General features: G+C 40.0%; 1 protein-coding gene across 3 annotated transcripts in view; it reads right to left on the bottom strand.

Moving 5' to 3' along the window:
• Positions 1-23567, bottom strand: part of COL4A5 (collagen type IV alpha 5 chain) — an 88596-nt gene that overhangs the window by 36373 nt on the left and 28656 nt on the right. For all 3 annotated transcript variants that reach the window (XR_011101078.1, XM_068697108.1, XM_068697109.1), the window contains exons 3-21: positions 16406-16495; positions 15123-15167; positions 14359-14403; positions 14208-14270; positions 13399-13452; positions 11723-11749; positions 10403-10483; positions 9327-9389; positions 8793-8828; positions 8629-8670; positions 8430-8522; positions 6142-6195; positions 5979-6035; positions 3858-3902; positions 3704-3757; positions 3488-3529; positions 2874-3006; positions 1848-2021; positions 616-699 (exon numbers count right to left, since the gene is read on the bottom strand). Coding sequence is in view for 2 of the 3 variants with exons in the window: in XM_068697108.1 (XP_068553209.1) it covers positions 616-699; positions 1848-2021; positions 2874-3006; positions 3488-3529; positions 3704-3757; positions 3858-3902; positions 5979-6035; positions 6142-6195; positions 8430-8522; positions 8629-8670; positions 8793-8828; positions 9327-9389; positions 10403-10483; positions 11723-11749; positions 13399-13452; positions 14208-14270; positions 14359-14403; positions 15123-15167; positions 16406-16495 (1282 nt within the window). In the remaining variant the exon portion in view is untranslated. The remainder of the gene's footprint in view (positions 1-615; positions 700-1847; positions 2022-2873; positions 3007-3487; positions 3530-3703; positions 3758-3857; positions 3903-5978; positions 6036-6141; positions 6196-8429; positions 8523-8628; positions 8671-8792; positions 8829-9326; positions 9390-10402; positions 10484-11722; positions 11750-13398; positions 13453-14207; positions 14271-14358; positions 14404-15122; positions 15168-16405; positions 16496-23567) is intronic.

Here is a 23567-nt window from a genome sequence, read left to right as displayed (position 1 = left end):
CTTCTGTTTGAATAAAGTACAAAATTAAGATGCCCAAAGTCATCTAAGATGTCCACGGTTGAGCTAGAAAAAGATTCTCACTTACCCATATCAGCATCCTCATTGCAAGGTTGTCTTTTTGGGAACAAGGATACACATTAAAGATGTCTTTCTTTGCTTACCAAACAAACAGACAAACTCATTCTAGACTGACTAACTCAAATTATGAATGTTGCATTTATAATTTCAGTGTTGATTTCCATAAAAACTGTCAAACTTATTCATGAAGTATAAAACTTTCTCACATGGAGTTAGCAATTGCTGTTACAAATATATTTAGTTTCTATCTACCTGGAAGGTACTTATAAACCTGAAGCTCCATCTTAATATAATCATGACCCATACTAGGCTTGCATTCAGATTGGTTAAACCCTCGGTCACTTTGAGATTCCCGTGCTTTTACACTAGAGACTATCCTAAGCTCAAACAAAAAGATTTCTTGCTCAGAAATGTAAAACATCTGCACACAACCCTACTGGAAAGAGACACTATTTACCCTCATTTAATGCAGGCTACATTCTTTAACAAGCTTTAACAATAAGAGAAGAAAAAAAAGCCATAGCCATGACACTGCACCTTTTTGGCCTCGCTCCCCTGAAAAGCCTTGTTGTCCTGGAATTCCTGGAGGACCTGGTGGCCCCTGTTCACATAACCCTTCACCTAAGAAGCAGAAGTTTAATCGTCAGTTTGTGTTAGACTGACAGCAGCACCAAATACATGTATTCAGAAAAAAAAAAAAAAAAAGTACTTAGAGTATTTGTGTGTGTATATTCTAATATAAACACAAGATCACAGACCAAACACTGTTGTAATTCAAACACTGGGCTGTTTACTAAAACCCATCTATGTAATCCAAACTCAAAAGAAAACAAATCAGTGGATATTAAACAACAATCATCAGCTTAGCTTCACAACCTCCTTCCCATAGCCTGTCCGTGTCCACCTCTACACTACATTTAGCTTAGGATCATGAAAACACACATACAAAATGTCATCAGATTGAGGAGAATTAACATACCAATGCCATCTAGACATTGGATTCCTCTCCAAAACATGTTAGCCTATCTCCATCACAGCCTTCCAGTTCTCAATTCCATCTCCCATTTCCCACTTCCCTTATCCAAGATATGATCTAGAAGCTTTCACCCCAAGTGCTCACTCTTAAGCTAATTGTGTATGGTTTACACACTAGCATAATTATGAAATGAAATTGGAATTCTGTCAAAAGTTACTCCTCTGACTCCTCTGGTACCACAGCCCCTCCAAGCATTGATTAGATGATATCACAAAAGCTAAGTTTATTCAAGAAAGCAAAGCGGTTACCTCCTGCCTTATGTGTAAATTTTAATGTAATTTTCATCAGTTGGATCAAATTGGATTTAACATCAATTGGGAAAAATACTTAATTTTGCACAACTGGACCAAATCTGTCTGGCTCTGGAGAACTGTCATTATTGTGCGAGTTAGCACAAAGGTCCTGCAAGCCTGAAAAGATTTATCCTCCTACAGTCTATCTGAATCTCATTGATCAGTCAAGGCAGGACTACCTGAGGTAGAAAAAAGCGTGATAAAGCCAGATTGCAACCCACACTATTGAACTCAAAAATTCTGTAATCATCTTTATGGCCAGAGCTTTCCTACAAATGTCCTGATTTGCAATGGGAGTGGAGGACATATGAATAGCTTGGAATCTTGTGGGCTTCAGCTGCTGATAAACTACATCTCTGGAGGAAGAATTAACAACAAGAAGAACGGACGTCAAAGCTATTCACTCTCTTTTCTTTGCTGTCTATATGATCATCACTCACCAGGAGGAACAGATGGTGCAGGTGGTCCCGGAGGACCTGGAAGTCCTGGAGGTCCCCGTGGTCCATCAAGTCCAGGCTGTCCAGGAATGGAAACACCGGGTAAACCTGGATCTCCCTTCTGTCCTCTCTCACCAGGTAAGCCAGGTGGGCCAGGAGGACCAACAGTAGTGACCCCTACGATGGGAAGAACTTAGTTACTTGATAGCTCAAAGGTTTAAATTACCTTTTTTGTAAGGATGACAGTGACAGATGAGTAGCATGCTGCAGATAAGGCTCTGTCTTTCTGTGTAAGTACACCATGATTTTTTTTTTAATGGAATTAAAATCTACATGTTGATGTGCACTTTGACACATGCACATTTTCTATTTTGAGAGATTTTTATTTGAAAAATTGAGCTGAAATTCAACAACTAAGCAAACATTTTATGAAGAAAAAAGGAAAAATAAACAAACCAAAAAGAAACAAAACCACAAAAAGACATATGAAAGGAAGGACTGATGGAAAAAAAAAAAACAAAAACAACAAACATTTAAAACATTTACATGCTGTAACATTACAGTTATAATATTCTTCTCTGTGCATATATAAGATAAATCCAGCTGTCATCATGCACTCCCATTGTAGACTCAGATCACCTCTTCCTTTGTTACTGGCCAATCTGCTGCAAAGATTAGATTTGATGGCCAGGTACCAGACTTCTGGTACACAGTACTTTCTCTGTGCAATGCAATGGATAATGAGCCTTATGGGTAACTGATATGACATAAATTAACTCTAAGACTGTTAAACTAGGATGTTCGACAGCATTGAGGATTATCATCCTTTGTTCACCACAGCAGGGGTAATGAATGTTCAGAATTCCTCATATTATCTCCATGAGCAAAGGACATTTAGCTCGAAAATAGAGCTCTAAATAGTTTTGCCTTTACTTTCTGCTCAGTCCTTCTGTCAAAAGGAAGACCATGAAGCTAAATATCCATTCATACATTTGAATATACAACTTATTTTAATGCTTACACTCCTACCTGGAGAACCCGGCAAGCCAGGTGGGCCTGGCCTACCAGAGAATCCACGCTCCCCTTTGGCTCCTGGGAGTCCTGGCAATCCTTTGCTACCTTTTGGTCCCACTGTTGCATCAATGCCTGGTCTTGAAATGACCTGTAAATGTTTCATGTTCATGTGAAACAGTTTGTTAATTACTAAGCCAAGAAAAGTCACTGAAAAGATAAAGAGATGTAAGGGAGGAAAAGTTCAGTGTACTTTGAACCTTATACTAACGACAAGATACTTTTCCCACTCCACTGAATTACCTAGTAAAATTACAGCAAAAAGTACTTCCAATAGAAAGTACCTTTATTGCCAGGACAATATGGTTAGAAAAGACTTCAGTGGAGCTGCCTCAATTTCTGCTGGTTTGAGGTAATAGTCTACCCTTGGTTTTGTAGCCGTGCAAATCCTAGAGCACAGGATCTATCTCAAAAGAAGGATATAATTATTTCTATTAGTGAGCATATGAAAACTTTGCTGGTGCTGTTAGTTTTTGTTTGTACCTGGAGATGTCACTCACTGTCACCCCAGAACTATGATGAGACACGCTGTCAACCAAATGCAGAGGAAAAAGAATGGAACAGGAACTTACACTTCCAGGGGGACCGGGAGGACCAGTGTCACCTTTTTCACCCTACAAATGAAATTAAGAGCATTTTTTATATTGCACGTTAGAATACAAGATAATTATAGCAAATATTCTTCAATACTCTAGCACCACAGGCAATGCAATTACTACTCAGCCAGAACTAAACTAAACGATGGCAGGTTTACAAGCTACTATAGCAATAATGACAACTCAGCATACCTTTTCACCATCTCTTCCTGGAGCACCATTAACTCCAGGCCCACCAGGTAAACCCTTCAAGAAAGGAGAGAAACAATCACAATCAGATCTTCTCAATATCAGAAAAAAAGCTTGTAAGTAGTCTGCTGAGATCAGAAATGTATGAGGTACTTACATCCCTACCAGGCTGACCAGGTTCTCCATCTTTGCCAGGCTTTCCCTTCAAAGACATAAATATGCATTGAAATAAAATGCTTCAAAAGTGAAGATTTTTTGTGGAAATAAAGTTACTTCCCATTTTTAAAGAAACTGAACTTTCTCTAGAATGCAGTTCTTATGACACATACCTCAAAGATACTAACCAAGTAGAATCAACTGAGCTACTAAAGTGAGGTTTTCTTTTTGAAAAACAGGGCACAAAAACATGACAAGTCTCAAATAAAAATTGTGTGAATGCAGCATGAAATGATCTTCAATTAACTAATTCCTTGCATTTAATAATTCCCTTTATTTTAACATTAGAGAAGTCCTTTACTTGGAAAACAGAACACAGTATGTAATTAGGAAATTAGCATACTGTGGCCAGTGAAACTAAAACCAAACATGTCTGTGTTTGAATTTCAACTATCCCTTAAACTAAATGTAATTTTCTAAAGAACAGTATCAATAAAAATTTAAAGTCCTATTCTGCTCAAAGAAGCAAATTCTAAAAACATTTTTGCTGAACAGATTTGTCATTGCTACAATGAAAGTAGTGCAAGCTGCATTTTATTCCAGACCGTCCGCTGGGTGAGCCTGCTGTTAGCATTACAGAAGCAGTAAGAACCAGGGACACCTGGTGGAACTACACTAGGGATTGAGTTTCACCATAGTGACATGATTAACTCTCAATCAAGGAGAAATTGATAGTAAGACCAGAAGATCTAGTGTACTATAATGTGATCTGCGAAGTCTTCAATATCAGTGATTATTTCTGATTCTCAAAAATAAACAAATTGAAATGTGTCTGAGCCATAAAACATAATATGAAGCTCTAAAATCCAGTTTTAGAGTCACTTAACAGCAAAACTGCATGTTAAATATGCAACATTCAAAGTAATAAAAAAGAAAAATATTGGTAAAACTTCCAGAAAAAAGCATCTGACATATCCGTTTGGGATTTTTATCCTTTCCCATCTTTGCAAATTTATGTGGTTCCCAATTACTTTTGCAGAGAGAAGCAACTTGGAAAATACAATTTAAAATATAATGAGAATTTTGGCTTTGTAAATCTGCCTGATTTCTTATGTATACATGAGAATGCAAATCAAAGCCTACCCAGAAATCTCAGCAATTAACAAGAATTTTATCTAGAACACTGCAGATTTTTCTTCCATATTCTTTATTTCCTATGGAAATCGGAAAACTTAACTCCAATATGTTTCTAAGCAGTGTTTATATACTGTTCAATTAACCAGAGTAAGACCTGTGTCCTGGTTTTCAAAGAAGCCCATTATGTTGACATCAATATAGGTTCAGGAGCTATAAAAGTGAGAATACAGAATGCTTTGAACTGGTAGCAGCTTTTATTTTCTTTGTCAGTACAAACCATGATATTTTCATTTTATTTCTTAACACCCCTGTTGTCTTCCCCAGCTTTTCTGAGCTGTGATATTCAAGTAAATTTAAATTTCAGGATGGATTGAGTCTAGACAGGAACAAAGTGATTCATGCTGTCCCCGGATGCAGCTATCCTGACTCGTCCCCTCCCCAGTTAGTACATAAACAGAAGTAGTCACTTGAGAAGTGACAAATGGACTTTTGGTCTTTATGTGATGTTCAAAGACTTGTTTTTGTGACTCACCTCACAAGCAAACCCACTGAGAATGAGTTTACATAGACCAGCTTAGAAATACAGCAATCTCATGCTGCTTGGGCAACCCACTAAATAGCAAACTGAATGAAGAACCTCTCTAAAAGGAAACAGAAAACTGCTGCTTCAGCCAAGGAGTCCGACAACTTTGAAGCAGGTCTCCACATGTAACCAGATAACAGAATTCAAATTAGTTTTCTGTCCCCCCAGACTAAGACCTACATAATGTATACATAATTCTATCATGAAGCCCTGAGAGATCCATAGCTAGAAGCATTACACCATTAACCAGATAGGTCATATATTAGGTTGCCAGGTTATGGAAAAAAAAAAAAGAAGTTTCTTACCCAGAGGCTGAAGGCCTCACCTGATTTCAACATTTGTTTAATTCTCAAAGATAACATTGATTGGAAAGATAAACGTTAGGTTAAATAGACTACTTACTCTTTTGCCTGGTTCTCCTTGCTCACCTTTTTCACCTTTTACGCCACCGGGAAGACCCTGGACACACAAACATCATCTTAAACTGAGCCCATAAGCCTAAGCAGAATGAATTTACAGCTCTGATACAGATGAAACAAAAAAGAACTAGAAGAGAACTACTCACAGGAGGGCCTTGTGGCCCAGGAAGTCCTGGTGGGCCTGGATCACCTGGAATACCCTGTCAAGCATGAGAAGAGTAAAAGAGGATTAAGCCTCCACCACTCCCTAGTATCTCAGTTGATACATATATACACACATATGCATATATATATTCACACACATTTTAAAATAGAATCTTTTTTTTTTTTTTTTGCTGTCATTTAGATTTCCAAGTACTATGAACAGTAAGGGATCACATCAATTCTTTATTTGCAGATCGTCAAGTGCAACTGTAAAGTTTATTAGCTGCTCATCCTGTTTGTTTAGATGATTCACTCCACTAGGACATAAATGCCTCCTGCGTGCACTGCAGCAGCTGGTTTGGTGGTCTGCAGCTGCTATACAATAATAAAAAGAAGGAAGAAAGAAAGGAAGGACAGATAGAACAAATGCCAGATCCTGCTGAAATTACAGGAGCAACAGTCATTAGATTGCTGGCAGTTGCTGAAGTTGTGAGGCCATTAGGAGCATGCTTGTCAGAAAAGCATCAAAATCACTGTGAAAAAGTTAGGGTTTCCATTTTGTCTTGTTACACCTACGAACAAGATAATAAAATCTCTTCAGCATTAACCTAAACAAAAAGTTACAGGCTGTTGAATCCACAAAAGCTTTTTGTGCAGTCTTTTCCCTTCCACAGCTCCCAGACTTATACAAGCCCACCCTTACACTTGAGTTTTCAGTCATCAGAGGTCATTTGTGGAGATACACATCAGAACCTTGTGTGCACTTCACAGAAACCTGAACGTAATGTTGATTTTTTTTGCTCATTTTGTACTACCAAGTATAACTTTTGTTGCAATATAAATAAGTCTTTAAACCTTGAAATCATTGTTAATGATGGTCAAAGACAATGTGCTCAGATTGTCTTATTGCTTTATAAGGAAATGTAGCTAGAATGCTTTGATTTTGTACTTTTAGATAACTTCATTTCAGCAGAATTAATCCTTCAGAGATCCCTGATGACACAGATGCATTAGTCTGACCCTAATAAAATCAGCTGCATTTTTGTTTCAACTATAGGGTAGTCAAAACGTCACCTCTTGTTCCACTAGAACTATACAGACATGCAATGCTCTTTACCTTCTCTCCTACCATTCAGTAACAAAAAAAAGAGCCAAAACCAGGGATAGAGACCTTTCTAGGATGACTGCACATTGCAAATGTGTATCAGTGGAAAGCTCTAGGGAATGCCTTAGTGGTGCCTAATGTTCTTCTGAAAGGCAGGGTAACAAATGGTTTTGATAAAGATGAAGGACAGCACAACAGTCCTACACCCCACCAACATAAAACATTGCTGCCCACAAAAAGTCTTCTTCTCTCGGACACATATCTCAAGATGAAAAGGTAGAAAGCAAGAAATTGACCCAAAAACAGATGGAGGAAACTAATAGTTTAAAGGTATGTAGGAGCTCATTTACCACAGTGACATTTGCAAAATAACCAGAGCATAAAAATGGCCACTCACCACTCTTGCCTCAAAATATCTACCTTAGTCCTTCTACTACTCAGGGTGGCAAGTGAAAATACCACAGAAGCTTCAAAGAAAAAATTAAATCCAGGCACCCCTAACCCTGCTGGTGGTGTTCAGATTGTCTCTAACTTGAACCCAGAACCCAGTGAAGAAAAAAGGAAGAAATGTAGTAACATTAAAAATGTCAGTTGTCCCAATGATGTTTTGGCACTTATGGGTGGGGAAGGACCCATACAAATCAAACCAACAGTTTGAGTTTACTGCCACAATATGGCTTGATATTACTTTTGAGAGGCCAGAAACAGTGAAAGCACTTTATTGAGACCACAAAGAAGAAAGATCTGGGGACATCACTAATAATAAAAATAATAATAAAAATAGGCAAAAGAAAAAAGAAATTGAGTTAAAACTTTTGAAAGGCTTCTTCACAATAGATGACAGAGCTGGTTAATTAGAGGGAATCAGAATTCTCACAGCTTTGAAAATCTCAGTTTGGGTGTTCCAAGGAATGAGAGCAGTTTAACTGCTTTTACTGTTACTACGAACTTCCTCTGAGACAGTTTGTTCTGCAGGACAGTTACTTTATTAAGAGAAGTAACTGAGCTAATGCAACTGGCATGCCTTCTATTAAAGGAAAACTACCCAGACTTGAAACATTCTGTACTTTAGGAAACATAACTGAAGCTCTGTACAGTGAGCAGGACATAAGTATATATGAGTCAAACCAAAGGAGGCTGCAGCTTGATCACATTCATTGCAGATGGGTACAGTCTCCCACTCACCTGATCTCCTTTCTGAAACTCAATGTCATTTGGTCTCTTCTGTTCTCCAATTTGTCCTGGTGGCCCTGGAGGTCCCTGAAGACCTTGTTCACCCTAATGTGCAAGAAGACAGCAGTTTGCTACAGGCAGTACAAGCCAAAATAGCATGCATGTATTTTGAAAGTAATAAGGAAAAATATCATCATGATCACCTACTCACTTTTTCACCTTTGGGTCCTTGGAAATTCAAGCCCATATTACCCTGCAAGAAGCCAAACTTGTCAGACCTTAGAATTCACAAATGAACAAAAACAAACAAAACAAAACAAACAAACAACAACAACAAAAAGCCAACCACCACCATAGATGAAGGAAAGAAAATACCTTAGGTCCTGGTAGCCCTGGTGGACCAGGAGGTCCCTATTAAAAAAAAAGAAAACAAAAGTCACTCTATTAAGCACTTTGCATGTCCACTTTTATACCCATGTTGACAAGGCACATGGATATGCCTTTCTTTAAGTGCTGCTCTTTATGCTACTAAACTTAATGGATAGATAAGAAACTAAGTGAGAGGTTCAAATACAATTAAGTAGGTATTAAACATGAAAGGATTAAAAATACAGGTCTAAATGAACTAAATCTTGATTCTGGGGTTTCACACTGATATGGAGACTGCACAAAGATTTGATGATTTAAAGCAAAAAGAGCTTTGGGAACAGGCTGAGTGTTTTAAATGTGTCACATTTAAATGTGCACAGTAGCAGCTCCAGGGTCAACTGAGTGCACGGTTGCTACGGTATTCATACCAAGTCACAGCTACGAAAACCTCTGCACTTCGCCTATTTGCCTTTGAGGACATTAAACAAAGAAGCAACCACCCCATTTAACATTTTAGGGGTACCAGGCTAAGAAGCTTACCGTCAAACCTGGGGGCCCTGGAGGGCCAACTGGACCTGGTATTCCCGTGGAGCCAGGTGGGCCCTGTTGAAAAAGTGGAGGGGTCTATCAGAGAGGAACCTTATTACAAAAAAAAAATAATAGTGGGCCAAATGCAAGACCTTCAAGGAAAAAAAGAACAACCCACAGCTGACATCCCATACATGTCAAATCAAAGTTGCTGACCACTGACCTACCAATGTGTTCTTGATGAAAAGCCTAAAGGAGTGTGTGCTGTGCCAGGAGTGTTCTGCTCTCAACATCAGTACATCTCTCTGGCTTGGGTAAGGGAATGTTTTTTTGTTTGTTTTGAACTACTTTTGCTCTTTCTTTCTCTTCAATGCACTGAGAGAGAACAACAAAACACTTTGTATTTGTAATTCCTCCCAGCCAGAAACAGACAATAGGAAAGCACAGATCAGAGGAACAGAAATGCTAACAGGCTCAGTCTGGTCAGAATAGCCTGGGGCTTGCCTCTCTGTACCAGGAAATGGGAGTTTCTGGCTTCTCTCCAGTGCAGGCTGATAGACTCATTTTCTGCTCCCCTTGTTCTTACACTAAAGCAATGAATGGCTCAGTGGGGAAGCACAGGGCCTGGAGTCACTAGCTGTTTTCACAGAAGACTGCTGGGAGAACAGAAACACTACTCAGGAGGTGCAACATGAGGAGAACAGCTGAGACATTGCCCTTTCTTCCCACCATTGAAAATAGTGGCTGCAGCTCAAAAATGCAGATGTTACTTTACCTCAGGGTGAAAAAGGGAAGGAAAATCCAGAACTGATACAGAGAATGTTTGAGAAGTGGCAACAGGAAAGGAAAACAGAGAAGCAAGCCAGTAACTGAGTACTGCTGTTTGCTGGACACGGCTTTCTTGAAAAGGGGACTTTTCTGGCCTCTGTGGGCCACCCTGTTAAGAGACGCACTTTTGCTCAAGCCATAAACTAGAGGTAAATTAAAAATAACCCTAGCACCAAATTTTCCAATTGTGCTGTAGTTGAAATACTCTTCATTGCACCTCTTTGGCAGAACACAATTCAGTAGTACTTTACACAACTTACAGGTATCCCTGGAAGACCTGGAAAACCTGGGTCGCCCTTCTGTCCTGGTAGCAAAGATGTAATTATTTCACCTGCTTCACCCTAGAAGAAAAACAGCTGGCTTTATTTACTAGCACTTTCAGCAAATCTTTATGACCATTCTGACTCCAAAGAATGCAAACAGTGGCTCTTAAAACTGATAGAGTTATCCTACACACTAGCAGTACTCTTACAATTTAAGCATTACATTCTTCAAAGAAATAACTCTTTTAAAGAGGGAGATCCTTGCATATTTGGAGGATTCTCTAAATAGCTAAACTACCAACTGTTAAGAGCTCATTTTGTGTGTACAAATATATCAGCACGGATCTAAATTTCAAAAGACTATGGGGGATTGAAATACAAATGCTTCAGAAAGAGATATTCTAGCTCCATGTGAAAGCAACAGATAGGACATGACAGAAGAAAGGCTTTCAGCTTCTTCCACTGTCCCACCTCATGAGATTAATATTAAGTATGTTACAATAGTCATGCTTCATGAGCTAAAATTAAAGTACAATTTGTTACCGATTTCAAGGAATATCTTTTCAAAGTGTTGTGAGCAGCTTGCATTTTGTATCTTCACAAAGAAAGGGGCTGAGAAGAACAATTCAGCTTAAGAGTCATCATTTCCTGGCATCAACGTGTTATGCTATCCTTTCAGGAGTTTATTGGAATAACTGTAGGTCAAGCTTCTTTTTAAATAGATTTGAACTGAAACGAATGTTTTGACCCATGCTCAAACCAGGTCAAGGTTACAAAAAAAACAACACCACCAGACTTAAAAAGAGTCCTTAAGGTCCAAAATCAGAGTATGTGACTATTTACAGTAGGAAATAAAAAGTCATCTACATAAGTAATCTATACAGTAGGAGCACATTTTCCAAAGGAATGTAAAATGTTGCACTACTCCCTTAGTTCAGTATTTTTAGTCGCTACTGCTCAATCTCTTATAGCATTCCTGAGCATGCACAGGAATACTCGAGCATTTTGATGTTGGTAGCATTTTTCTAACTTGATGCCTCACAACACAGATGCTGTCCCTCACACTCCCAAGGGAACGACCTTCAGAAAACTGTCTGCTACTTCTACTCACCAAAACTGAGACAAGTTTCTGCAGAATTTCTAGTTAGTTGCACTGGAGAGGTCTAGAAACGATTTTTTTTTTTTTTTCAGAACTTCACTCCAGATTCCAATGGACATACGTGGTCTTTCAATAAATGAAAGCAGCTTACTTATGCCAGATCACACTGCACAGCCATGCCTGATTAATACTTAGATGTGAGAGTTTAGAACACTTACCTTCATACCTGGCAGGCCAGGAGGTCCCTTTGTTTAAAAGAAACAAAGAAGAGAAGAAAGATCAATAAAAATTAATCATTGGTATGTTATTTACAAAGCACTGATCAGATACACAGCATGCAGCAAGCATTGAAAGAAGAAGGCTAAAAAAATGGATGGAATGAAAAATTTTTATGATATTCAGAATCAGCTGGAAAAAAATTTAGAAGTAGTTTCACAGTAAATATTGAGCATTAAAAGGACTACACTTCCATTTGCTAACAATTTGCTTTTTCATTGCCTCCTACTATCCTGTCTCCCACATTACTTTCTGCTTAGTTCTGGGGTCCCTAGCATAAGAAAGACGTGCCTGCTAGAGTGGTCCAGAGGAGGGCCACAAAGATGCTCAGAGGGCTGGAGCACCTCTGCTGTGAAGACAGGCTGAGAGAGCTGGGGATGTTCAGCCTGGAGAAGAGAAGGCTCCAGGGAGACCTTAAGAGTATCCAGTACTGAAAGGGGCCTGCAGGAAAGGTGGTAGTGTGGTTTAACCCACAGCAGGCAGCTAAGCACCACACAGTGTTCATTCACTTCCCTGCTCCCCAGGTGGTATAGGGATAAAGACAGTTTAATGGGACAGAAGAGGAAAGGGAAAAAAATAATAATTGTAGCTATAATATACAAAGCAAGTGAGGCACAATGCAATTGCTCAATACCTGCTGCTTCCTGCCCTGCCCAGCTCCCCCAGTTTTATTGTTCAGCATGATGCACTGTGGTATGGGACTTCCCTTTGGCCAGCCTTTGTCAGCTCTCCTGGCTGTGCCCCCTCCCAGCTTCTTGTGCACCCCAAACCTACTTCCTGGTGGGGCAGCACAAGAAGCTGAAAAGTCGTTGACTTAGTGTAAGCACTGCTCTACAACAATTAAAACACTTCTGTGGTATCAGCGTTATTCTCATCCTATATCCAAACCATCATCAGACTAGCTACTAGGAAGAAAACTAACTCTATCCAGCCAAAACCAGGGCAGGGACTCTTTAGCAGGGACTGTAGTGATAGCACAAGGGATAACGGTTTTAAACTAAAAGAGGGTAGGTTTAGATTAGATATTAAGAAGAAATTCTCTCCTGTGAGTATGGTGAAGCACTTGCACAGGCTGCCCAGAGAAGCTGTTGAAGTGCCCAAGGCCAGGCAGGATGGGGCTTTGGACAGCCTGGGCTGGTGGGAGGTGTCCCTGCCCAGGGCAGGGGCTGGAACTGGGCAATCTTTAAGGTCCCTTCCAACCCAAACCATTCTATGACTTGGTTCTGACAGTTGCTTATACCCTATATTACTGTCCCTTTTTTTCTTCCCCTTTTATCACCAGCAACACTATATATATATAAACATACACACACGATGACAGTAACAAGATTTCCCTTCTCTGACACATATGCATATATTTCTGTTTTCTGCAGGTGACAAAAGCATCTCAGCATATGAGAATTCAAATGGCTTTTTATTAGCTTTGCCACAGCATGCAGCAGAAGAGCTCACTTTTCTGCTGGACACCTTAAATATTCTGATTAACCATAAAAAATAGATTCCTGTTTATTCAAAGAGCAACTGCAAAAAGAGGCTGGTATTTATCTGATCTTTCACAGATCTAGGCAGAAATCTTTCAGTGGATTACAGGAAGCAGATCTGGAAATTTTTTACTTACAGGAGGCCCTTGTAGGCCAGGAAAACCTGGACTGCCTGGGAATCCACGCTCTCCCTTAGGGATGAAGAAGACCGTTAGCCAAGAAACAGAACAAAATATAACAAAAAGAAAAAGATTAACAATACGTACAGTTTAATTGTTAATTTATGACTCCAGAATAGCAAACTGTATTGGAATCAGCTATAGGATAAATGGTTTGCAAAGTCATACAAGTGATTGAAACAGAACTTTCCAAATTCAGATCTACATACATCCAGGCAAACTACTGTACTACAGAGAGGGAAAACACATGCACTGCTATAGAGGATCAGCTTCTCTTAAAGAAAGATCCTAAAGTGAAGCTAAGTAACATATTTGAATGAAAGTGATTCCTTCCAACAAGGATACTGAATCAGTATTTTCAATGCAATATTATTAAAAATTAATAAGTAAGAAGTCACACTGTTTGCTAGTATGTTTTCCTTGGTAGCAAGACCCTACTACAAAGATCAGATGCAGCATATGACTCTAATCACAACACACTCCTCTCAGTTGTTAGCTGTAAAATTAAGGATTGGATGAAAGTAACAAAGAAGTTGCTGAGTACAAATGATGTGACTTGATGCTGGCAATTTATCACCAGCAACTGGTGCTTTAGTTACCAGATCATGACCTCTTCCCTCAGATGCATGTGGAAGTGCCTGGAATTACCTGCACAAGTCAGCAACAGCAAGTGCTACTTCACACAATAAACGAAACCCATTCTCAGAAGAACAAGAGCTCTTTATCATATTACTGTTGTCCTGATACGAATTTTAAAGGGATTCCACCTTAGTTCCATTGCAGCCTGGGATACCCTGAGGTCCTGGTGGCCCATCTTGTCCTGGTAATCCCTTTGAAGTTGAAAACAGGAAAGAACAGTTAGCTTGCAGGAAAGACAAAATAGACCAGATCATAACTATATAGTCCACTCCTACTTACAGGAAGTCCTGGTGTTCCTGGAAATCCTGGAAGCCCTGGCGGTCCCTAGAAAAAAAAAAAAAAAAGAGTATGTTTTAAACAGTATGATGTGATTAGATGTGCAAAAGGAATGACCAAGATTTGACTAAATGTAGCCTATATGTATATACATAAGAAAAACTGAAGCATCAGAATCACACAAAAAATAAGAATGCAATCCTGGACAGCCATCAAGGTTCTCACCTCTCTTTCAGGAAAATAGCCATGAAAACACAGAGAAGATGAAGGTAACAGAACAACTATGGTAAGACCATGTAGATATACAAAGAAAAGAAATACTCATGGTACAGAAGATGGATGCATGCCACTGAAGTTGGTGGTGACACAACAGTTATCACCCGCTGAGGCGTTTGACAAAAAGAAAACGCAGATGCATGAAACATAAAGGGTTTCCAGACTCCGTGTCTCACTTATTGACCCTACATACACATATAAATGCATACACAGTATTGGGATTACTCTCCCTAATGAGTTTATGGAAAATAATACAAGCAATACATAAGATTGTGTAATACAATCAATTATTGCTTTAATTGTATTACTTACATAATCTTATATTCCTTACAAAAAGTAATACACTCTCTTCTAGCTGATAGACATGTTTTATCAGGATTAAGTTAATTTCCCCCCCCCATAAATCACCCTTTTTATGAGGACCCATTCTATACCTGGCAGTCTTTATCTGCAATTCCAGTATATCAACCTAAAATTACACCGATACTTACTCTAATTCCTTTGGGTCCAATAGGTCCTGGAAGTCCATCATCACCCTAAAAAACAAACAAACAAACAACAACAAACAAAAAAAAAAACAACATTTAAGCTTGCAGTCAGTTTTCCTATCAAAGTAAACTGTAAGCATGATAGAAGTTATTTTACACGTTTATAAGATGGCTAAAGGTGACGTAAGTTGTCATTTCCTGAGTAAAAGGGTTCAGAATAATTTTATTTTGGCCACTGGACCTTGAATTGAAAAGCACTTGTTACAGTTGATAAACCATGGCTTAGAGGAAATGTTTTTTTCATTAAAGCTACCTAAACTTGCATGTAAGCAGAAACCGTCTGCTTGCTACTTTCATCAATTGTACTACAGTGACCTCGTGTGGTCAAAACAAGATATACAAGATTAAGCTTCATAATATAATACTGAGAAGAAAAGATATTTATGGAGTCCAAATACAATAGACTAGTTTCTTATAGAAGACTACTTTCTCATTTCACTTGTTACACACAATTTTCTCTCTTAGCATAGCCTTTCATTTTTTCTTATCACCTAACTATTTATTTATTTTTTGTTCTTCTGCTAATTTAGTTTTTGGGTATTTGCAACAGAAATAGGCAGATCCTGGATAAGCTTGTGCATATTAAATATACGTGCACTCAGAAGAAGGCTTTTCAGCGTTTTAATGCTAAGCCATACCATCTGAGCATGGTGATGTAATTCAGCAGGAAATAAAAATAAACTGAAACCATCCAGAGAAAGCAAGGAGCATTTCTCAGTTGCCTCAGCATGGTTCAATGAGGCCTTCATTTGCATCACCCCACACAAAACTAGCCCACGAATACCACTAGGTGCAAACACGAGTTTCCAACACTGCCCACATGGTGGGACCCCTCCAGCAGCTAACACCACCCTCATCAGTAAACTAAGTAATGGAGTGTGTTATTGCAAGGAGTAACAAAGCTACTTTACAGCACCTTGCCAAACCCATTCTCTGACCTTAATTTGCTAAGGAAAGAATAGAGGTATACACACAGTGTTTAGAAGCACATGTGTAGGTGAGGAATTGGAAACTTAATGCAATTTTCTTCCTATGGTTGACTCTCCCAAACAAAAAAAAAAAAAACACAACCAACTAACATATCCTAATATAACATCCTAACTTCTGAAGATTTTGCCTATTAAACTGATAGAAAATCAATAATTCTGGGGTGATTTGGGATCAGCATTAAAAACAAGCTTACGCTACCTAGCATTTTCATGCTATTCTAGCACATTGGGACTTACCTTTGGACCTCTTGGACCAGGAGGCCCTTCTGGTCCTGGAAATCCAGGCAAACCTGGCTGTCCTTCCAAGCCCGGGAATCCCCTTTCACCCTACAAAAAGAATGGGTGTGGGAAGATAATACAGCAAAAGTACAAGGAACATTAGCGATGTTCAGAAAACACACTTTCAGCTTTCAGTAGGAAGTTACCATACAGACAAACTCATTAACATTATGATTAATCTCACCTGCTTAGCTACAGAAATTCCTGAACGTACACACGCATTGCATTTAATGGCACCACTTAAACAGGTTTCATGGGATGATTAGCCACTATTTAAGCTACCTATTTACAGATATAATTCAACAATAGTTCTTCTGTGCTGCCCAAATGCATAGAACCCTCCCATCTTCCTATAAAAACATGGCTTCGTTAGTCACCAAGTCTCTCCTAAAAACTCCATTGTACTGCACTATGCATAAAAACTCCCCAAGGGTATAGATTATTGCTATACTGTGACTTCTGGTTAGTATCATTTCACAGATACACGATTGCTATTTGTAATATAAAAGCAACTGAGATCCTGGTTGAGTACTGTAGGCTAAACACTGTGTAAAGACAGAATGTAAAGATGGTTCCAGCCCAAAGTGCTTATGATGTAAATCAAGAGACAGGACAACAAAAAAATGTTTATCCCTTTTATTTGTCACCTCATGCTAAAACTATAAGCTCTTAATAAGGAACCATATTTTGCTGAATATTTATGCAATGACAAATCACAAACAATATTATGAATATTATAACAAATATACCTCTACCACATCCCATCACACGCCACCCTGTAAGCTGGCAATTGAGGCGCACCTGGGGGACAAAGCAGTCATTGGTCCCAGCCAGCATGGGTTTGTGAAGGGTAGGTCCTGCCTAACTAACCTGATTTCCTTTTATGATAAGATCACCCGTATGGTGGACCAAGGGAAACAAGCTGATGTGATTTTTTTGGACTTCAGCAAGGCTTTTGACATGGTTTCCCATAGGATCCTACTGGACAAAATGTCCACCATACAGCTAAATAAAAACATCATACGATGGGTGAGCAATTGGCTAACGGGCAGGGCCCAAAGGGTTATGGTGAATGGGGCTGCGTCAGGCTGTCGGGCGGTCACCAGTGGGGTCCCTCAAGGCTCCATTTTAGGGCCAGTACTTTTCAATATTTTCATTAACGATCTGGATGTAGGAATAGAAGGTATTTTGAGCAAGTTTGCTGATGACACCAAACTTGGAGGAGTTGTGGACTCGAATGAGTGTGGAAAGGCCTTGCAGAGGGATCTGGATAGGTTGGAGAGCTGGGCGATCGCCAACCGCATGAAGTTCAATAAGAGCAAGTGCCGGGTCCTGCACCTGGGACGGGGAAACCCTGGCTGCACGTACAGACTGGGCGATGAGACGCTGGAGAGCAGCCTAGAAGAGAGGGATCTGGGGGTCGTGGTAGACAGCAAGTTGAATATGAGCCAGCAGTGTGCCCTGGCAGCCAGGAGGGCCAACCGTGTCCTGGGGTGCATCAAGCACGGCATCGCTAGTAGGTCAAGGGAGGTGATTGTCCCGCTCTACTCTGCGCTGGTGCGGCCTCACCTCGAGTACTGTGTGCAGTTCTGGGCACCACAGTATAAAAAGGACATGAAACTGTTGGAGAGTGTCCAGAGGAGGGCTATGAAGATGGTGAAAGGCCTGGAGGGGAAGACGTACAAGGAACGGCTGAGGGCACTGGGCCTGTTCAGCCTGGAGAAGAGGAGGCTGAGGGGAGACCTCATCACAGTCTACAACTTCCTCGTAAGGGGGTGTCGAGAGGCAGGAGACCTTTTCTCCATTAACACCAGCGACAGGACCCGCAGGAATGGGGTTAAGCTGAGGCAGGGGAAATTTAGGCTTGACATCAGGAGGGGGTTCTTCACAGAGAGGGTGGTTGCACACTGGAACAGGCTCCCCAGGGAAGTGGTCACTGCACCGAGCCTGTCTGAATTTAAGAAGAGATTGGACAGTGCACTTAGTCACATGGTCTGAACTTTTGGGTAGACCTGTGCGGTGTCAAGAGCTGGACTTGATGATCCCTAAAGGTCCCTTCCAACTCAGGATATTCTATGATTCTATGATTCTATGATACACTACTTCACTGCAGTTTCAGAATGTTCATTGCTGCAGATTCATTAAATATTTACTTGTATTCCTTCTGTACAAGAGATTCATAAAGACCAGTAAATATTAAGGTTTCAGTAAGTACAGAATGGTTCAGAAATACCAGAATTAGGACACTTTTTTGTGCATATGGATTATTGTACACTTTTCAAATGTGTAAGCCTATTTCCTACAGCTCTGTTATATCAACCAGTACATACATGTAGAACAATGCTTATGAAACAGGCCATTGCTCAGCATTATTCCCTATCGCCCTACAGCTTGTTTGGGTCCCACCTGCAAAACAACTTCTGTAGATTTGCCCCAATTATTTTTTCCACAACTACATGAACCACCAAAGAAAGTGGCCTGGATTTGTTCCACCCTGACAAGCACCTTAATCACACGGTTAGGGCTGTCATATGGTTAGGGCTGTGCATTCTTTTCTGTATTCTCTGTTCATCCTGAATTTTTATCTTCTTGCATGGTTTGGGTAGTAGCTCCCACATGTTACCTGGCAGTCTACCAGCTATGACATTCTCTAGGGAACCGGGAGGCCCTGCCTAGATCCTCAGTCAAGGGAAGGAACCGAAGCAGGAATCTCTTATCTTCAAGAAGACAACATCAGCAGAGAACTGAAAACTGGGGTTTGGAAGCAGACAGGAGCATTTAATTGCAGCCTTGAACACAATATGCAAAAGCCAACATTATGGCTTCGCTTATCTCCCCTCTATTTTCCATGGCAGCTCCACGCTGAACATGATTTCAGATACTCAGCAAGATAACAGCACTAGGTTTCATTCTTAAATCTCAGGTTTCTCAGTGTACTACTTGGGTAGGTGCTCCGTATTCCACTGCAGTGGACAGGAAGCCACCAGTTGGGTTCAACACATTTACAAGATGTCAGGAACCCCCCAAAAAATCGGAGAAAACGAACATGGCCTCTCTTCCTCCCAGCTTTTCCAGTAATTGCTACACTACTTTGGATGACAACCTGAAGGCTGTGAGCAAGCCTGAGCTGCAGCCTTAGCTCTAGACAGTGAGATTCAGAAAGAAACCTTGGATAGGGATGGACAGCTCATTAACTGGTCTGCTAAAGCTGGCTTCCTAGTAATTAGAAGGTAAACACACTCCTCAGTTACTCTAGGTCATATACTGCTCTCCTGTACAGGGCAAACATCTTTTCTCCCCTGGGGAAAAGCTGATTGCAAAATAAATTGAGGCTAGCTTGAGTTCGACAGCTGGAGTCTGGGATGTCTTTTTGCACGAGATGCCAGGCTCTGCTTCTGTGTGAAGCTCCACAGCCAGTATGCTGCCTCAACTGAAAAGCAAGACTGGAGGAGTGTTACTATCCTGGGCCAGGATATGAAAGGGTTAGTGTGCCCCCGAAGGAGACAGAATAAGGAATCTGGGAGTGCCCAATAAAGAAAACATCAGACAGAGCCAGACTTCAGAGCAAGCTCTGGCAAGAACCGTGTTTGCACACTAAGGAAACACTTGCATACAAGAGGCATGTCAGATGGATCAGGTACCAGCTAGGCTACACTATGCCTATTAATCTCAACTTGCTCACACTTCCCCTTTATTTATTTTAAAGAAAGTAACATCTGCAAATGGATACTAGAACTGACTTTCAGCAGAGGGGTGGCCTTGTGTCATCTGCTGCTGAAGAGCTGTTCTCTAAATGCAACTACCAAGGTCTCTGCTGCAAGCTGTCGCAGAACTGGGGAGCCAAGACCTTTAGAAGTGAGAGAGGGCAACATACAAGGCCAAACACTTACACAAAAGAAACACAGGAGGCAACAGATGCACTATTGAAACTACAAAATGAGCATTTTCCAGGCCCACTTTGAAAGTGAACAGCTACAATGTGAGCCTTGCACAAGGAAACTGTTGCCAGAGCAACTCAGGGGAGTTTCCAGCAAATGACCCCTAGAGTGAGGAGATGAGTTAAAGGACTAGACTCCTGAATAAATGGGGATTGCACCAAACACTTCCTGAAGAAACTCGATACAGCTAGTTATAAAGAAACATTTGCACTATAACCACTATCTTCGATCAAAAAATTGGTTGGATAAATAAATGTGGGGAAGCTAGGGGGAGAAACCAACCTGATACAGCTCTCTAGAACAGAGAATTTTTTTTTTTTTTTGAACTGTCTTCTATTCAATGTTGCATAGAAAAATCCCATAACTGAGAGCAGTTTTTAGACACAGCTCCTTTTTCCAGACTTTCCTATTGCACACCTTGTATATTCTATGCTGTTTTCATCAATATTCAGATGTTACAATGCTGAATTTGCCTGGGAAAAATGCTTGCTGCCTTGCAAACACACATTGAAGCAGAAAAGATGTTTCAAATGTTTCAATGAAATGAGAAAGCCAATGAAAGGATCCTATATTGTTAGGGGTGAGCTTCACGTCCCTGGGTAGCATGCAACGTATTTTCTTACAGATACAAAAACTGAGAGACTTGCCAGCCAGTTCTGCTTGTACAGCAAACCGAGAAAGTCTGGATATTTTCTGGTTTGGACTTGAAGCTACTGAAGAAAAACATATACAGGAAAGGTTTAGGTCAGCTCAGATCTCATCTTCTAGTCCTGAAGGTACTGGATTCTTTTAATAGCAGAATAAAGATTTCTCAGCTATAAACCATCATTACCTTGGGGAATGGGCTAGGAGTCAGATTTTGATCTCAGATGAATCCAAAAGTCATTCCAATGCAATTGGCCTCAATCAGCTACACAAATGTGGCAAAACTATCAGCTTATACACTTGAACACAATGATTACTTGGGGGTTAGGAATTAAAAAATAGTTAAGAAACACTCTAAACTTGTGCTTTAAGTGAAAGAAAAAAATATAGCCTATTAAACAGGGATATGGGGGGAAACAGGCATAGTTCCAGTGACTGGAATAGTTCAGAAGTATTTATAAAATCAGGGATAGGTACAATTCTAAAGTATGCAGTCATGTACATGTCTTGAATTTCTTCCAGAAACCTAAATGTTTGTTGTAGGATTTATGAGGAGAGAAACTAGGTTATTTACACAGATGTGGTATGCTCGTGAAACAAGACTTTAAAAGTATGAGAAAAACAAGCAAACAAAAAACAAACAGGAAAGCAATAGTTAGCCTATTCTGGTGGCTAAATAGTTGTAAGAGATCAGCTGTTACATTTGGAACTAGGATGTTCCGCTAAGCAAAGCACAATGCCAGAATCACATCAGTTTGGAACTACAAGTACCAGAGACTGCAATGGAAGACAGCATAAAATTGATTTTAAAGAATAAAACACACAAACCAAGAACCACTCAGAACACCCAATACAACACCTGCTTGGCCTGCCAATTCCGTAAGTTCTGTAAGCACTGCGTATCTAGTTTTAAATCCACCTTCTTCTAAGACGGGAGCAGATGCCTGAGATTCTCAACATGTGGCCTCAACACTTTTTGCCTATGGTATGCTCTGAAATTTTATTAATGCAAACATTTAACTTCAGGTACTAGTATATTTTTTTATTTGCAAGATGTTAACATGATAATCTGAGCAATTGAAGATGAGAGCATGAAGTACTCCAATGTGCAACTTTGCAAAATCACCTCTCATAATGGATTGGGCAACAAAGGCACATGCATGCTTCCCGCTGTTGCTACAAAACCAGCAAACATCAGAAAGTCTAAAGACAATTGACTGAATGTGGCTGCTTAAAACTAGATTAATATTCTAGTGTCTGTAGTAATAAAAGATGGACAGCAGGGAAGAAGTGATGCAACAGGCAGCTGTATTATTCTTCCCCTTCCTAGACAACAGGGTGAAAGCTACAGCAATCCGTCTCATGTACCAATATAACATTAGTCAATGTAATTGCTTCCTCAACTTAAAGAGCATTAACTTAAATGAAACTATAGGATCTAATAAAGGCTTTATTCAAAGCACACAGCAACCAGCCACAAACCAGGGTGTTTAAAGACAGTTGAATACTGAGGTAGAACACAATGGAAAAAGTCTCCACGATGATTTGTATTCTTCAAAATACAACAGTTTCTTCAGAATAGCATTTGCTTTATCTTACAAAAGCAGTTGCAGTCCAAGTTCAATGGTCGGTCACTTGCTAGGGCTGTAAACTTTTCAGAATACAGGCTCATGTTAATGCATTTCAGGCCAACATTTATGAAACAGACACTAATCACAGTTATACATGATAAAGTGATTAAAGTTTGAGAATTTAACTATTTCATAGCAGTTTTTAATCCAACAGTAGGAAAAAAAATGAGCTTGAGTCACATCTGTACTAAGCCATGACAATGCAAAAAGAAATAGGAACCTTGAGGATGTTACTGATATTTTCTCCTGAGGCTCAGCTCCAACTGTATGCATCCAAAGAGTCCAAGAACTTTTTTCTTTTGATGGGGGCTAAGGATTTCTTACATCTGAAATGCCTCCAGAGCTCTGGCATTACAAAGCTGCTCTTGCCACAATCTTGTGCGCTGAACTGTTACCTGAGTACATTAGGAGCTTGCAGCCCAGTAGGGTCTTTAGCACCCCTGACATCGTCATCAACAAACCCAGTAAACTTGGCATCTTCTGAAGAGTTCCTTTAAATGACCACGGACTAATCACATGTAGTGACTAAAGGGCAGCCTCTTAACCCATTTGTTAGCTTAATTTGAATGGATAGAACCAAATAGGCCTGATCACCTAGAACAGCATCATGTATGCCCAGTTATTTTGAGGTGGAGCTGCACTTTAGATGCCATAAACAACAAAAACAACAAAAAAAAACACACCAACACAGCCCCTCCCAGTTTGAGCCACATGTTTCTACTGAAGCTACACAAATAGTTGCATTGCAACTCAGCATGCTTCAAAGACCTGATCTAGCTGTAAACTAATACAGTTTACAAAGAGACCTGGTTTTGGTGAGATGAGTTCACTAACAGCTCTGAACTAAGAAGCAATTCTACACATCCAGTTGAAAAGCGCAAGCAATTCCTATAAGCATCTGTACAG

This window comes from Anas acuta, chromosome 13, assembly GCF_963932015.1.
Source record: "Anas acuta chromosome 13, bAnaAcu1.1, whole genome shotgun sequence".
Taxonomy (NCBI): Eukaryota; Metazoa; Chordata; class Aves; order Anseriformes; family Anatidae; genus Anas; species Anas acuta.
This window is presented reverse-complemented; position numbering and strand designations above follow the sequence as displayed.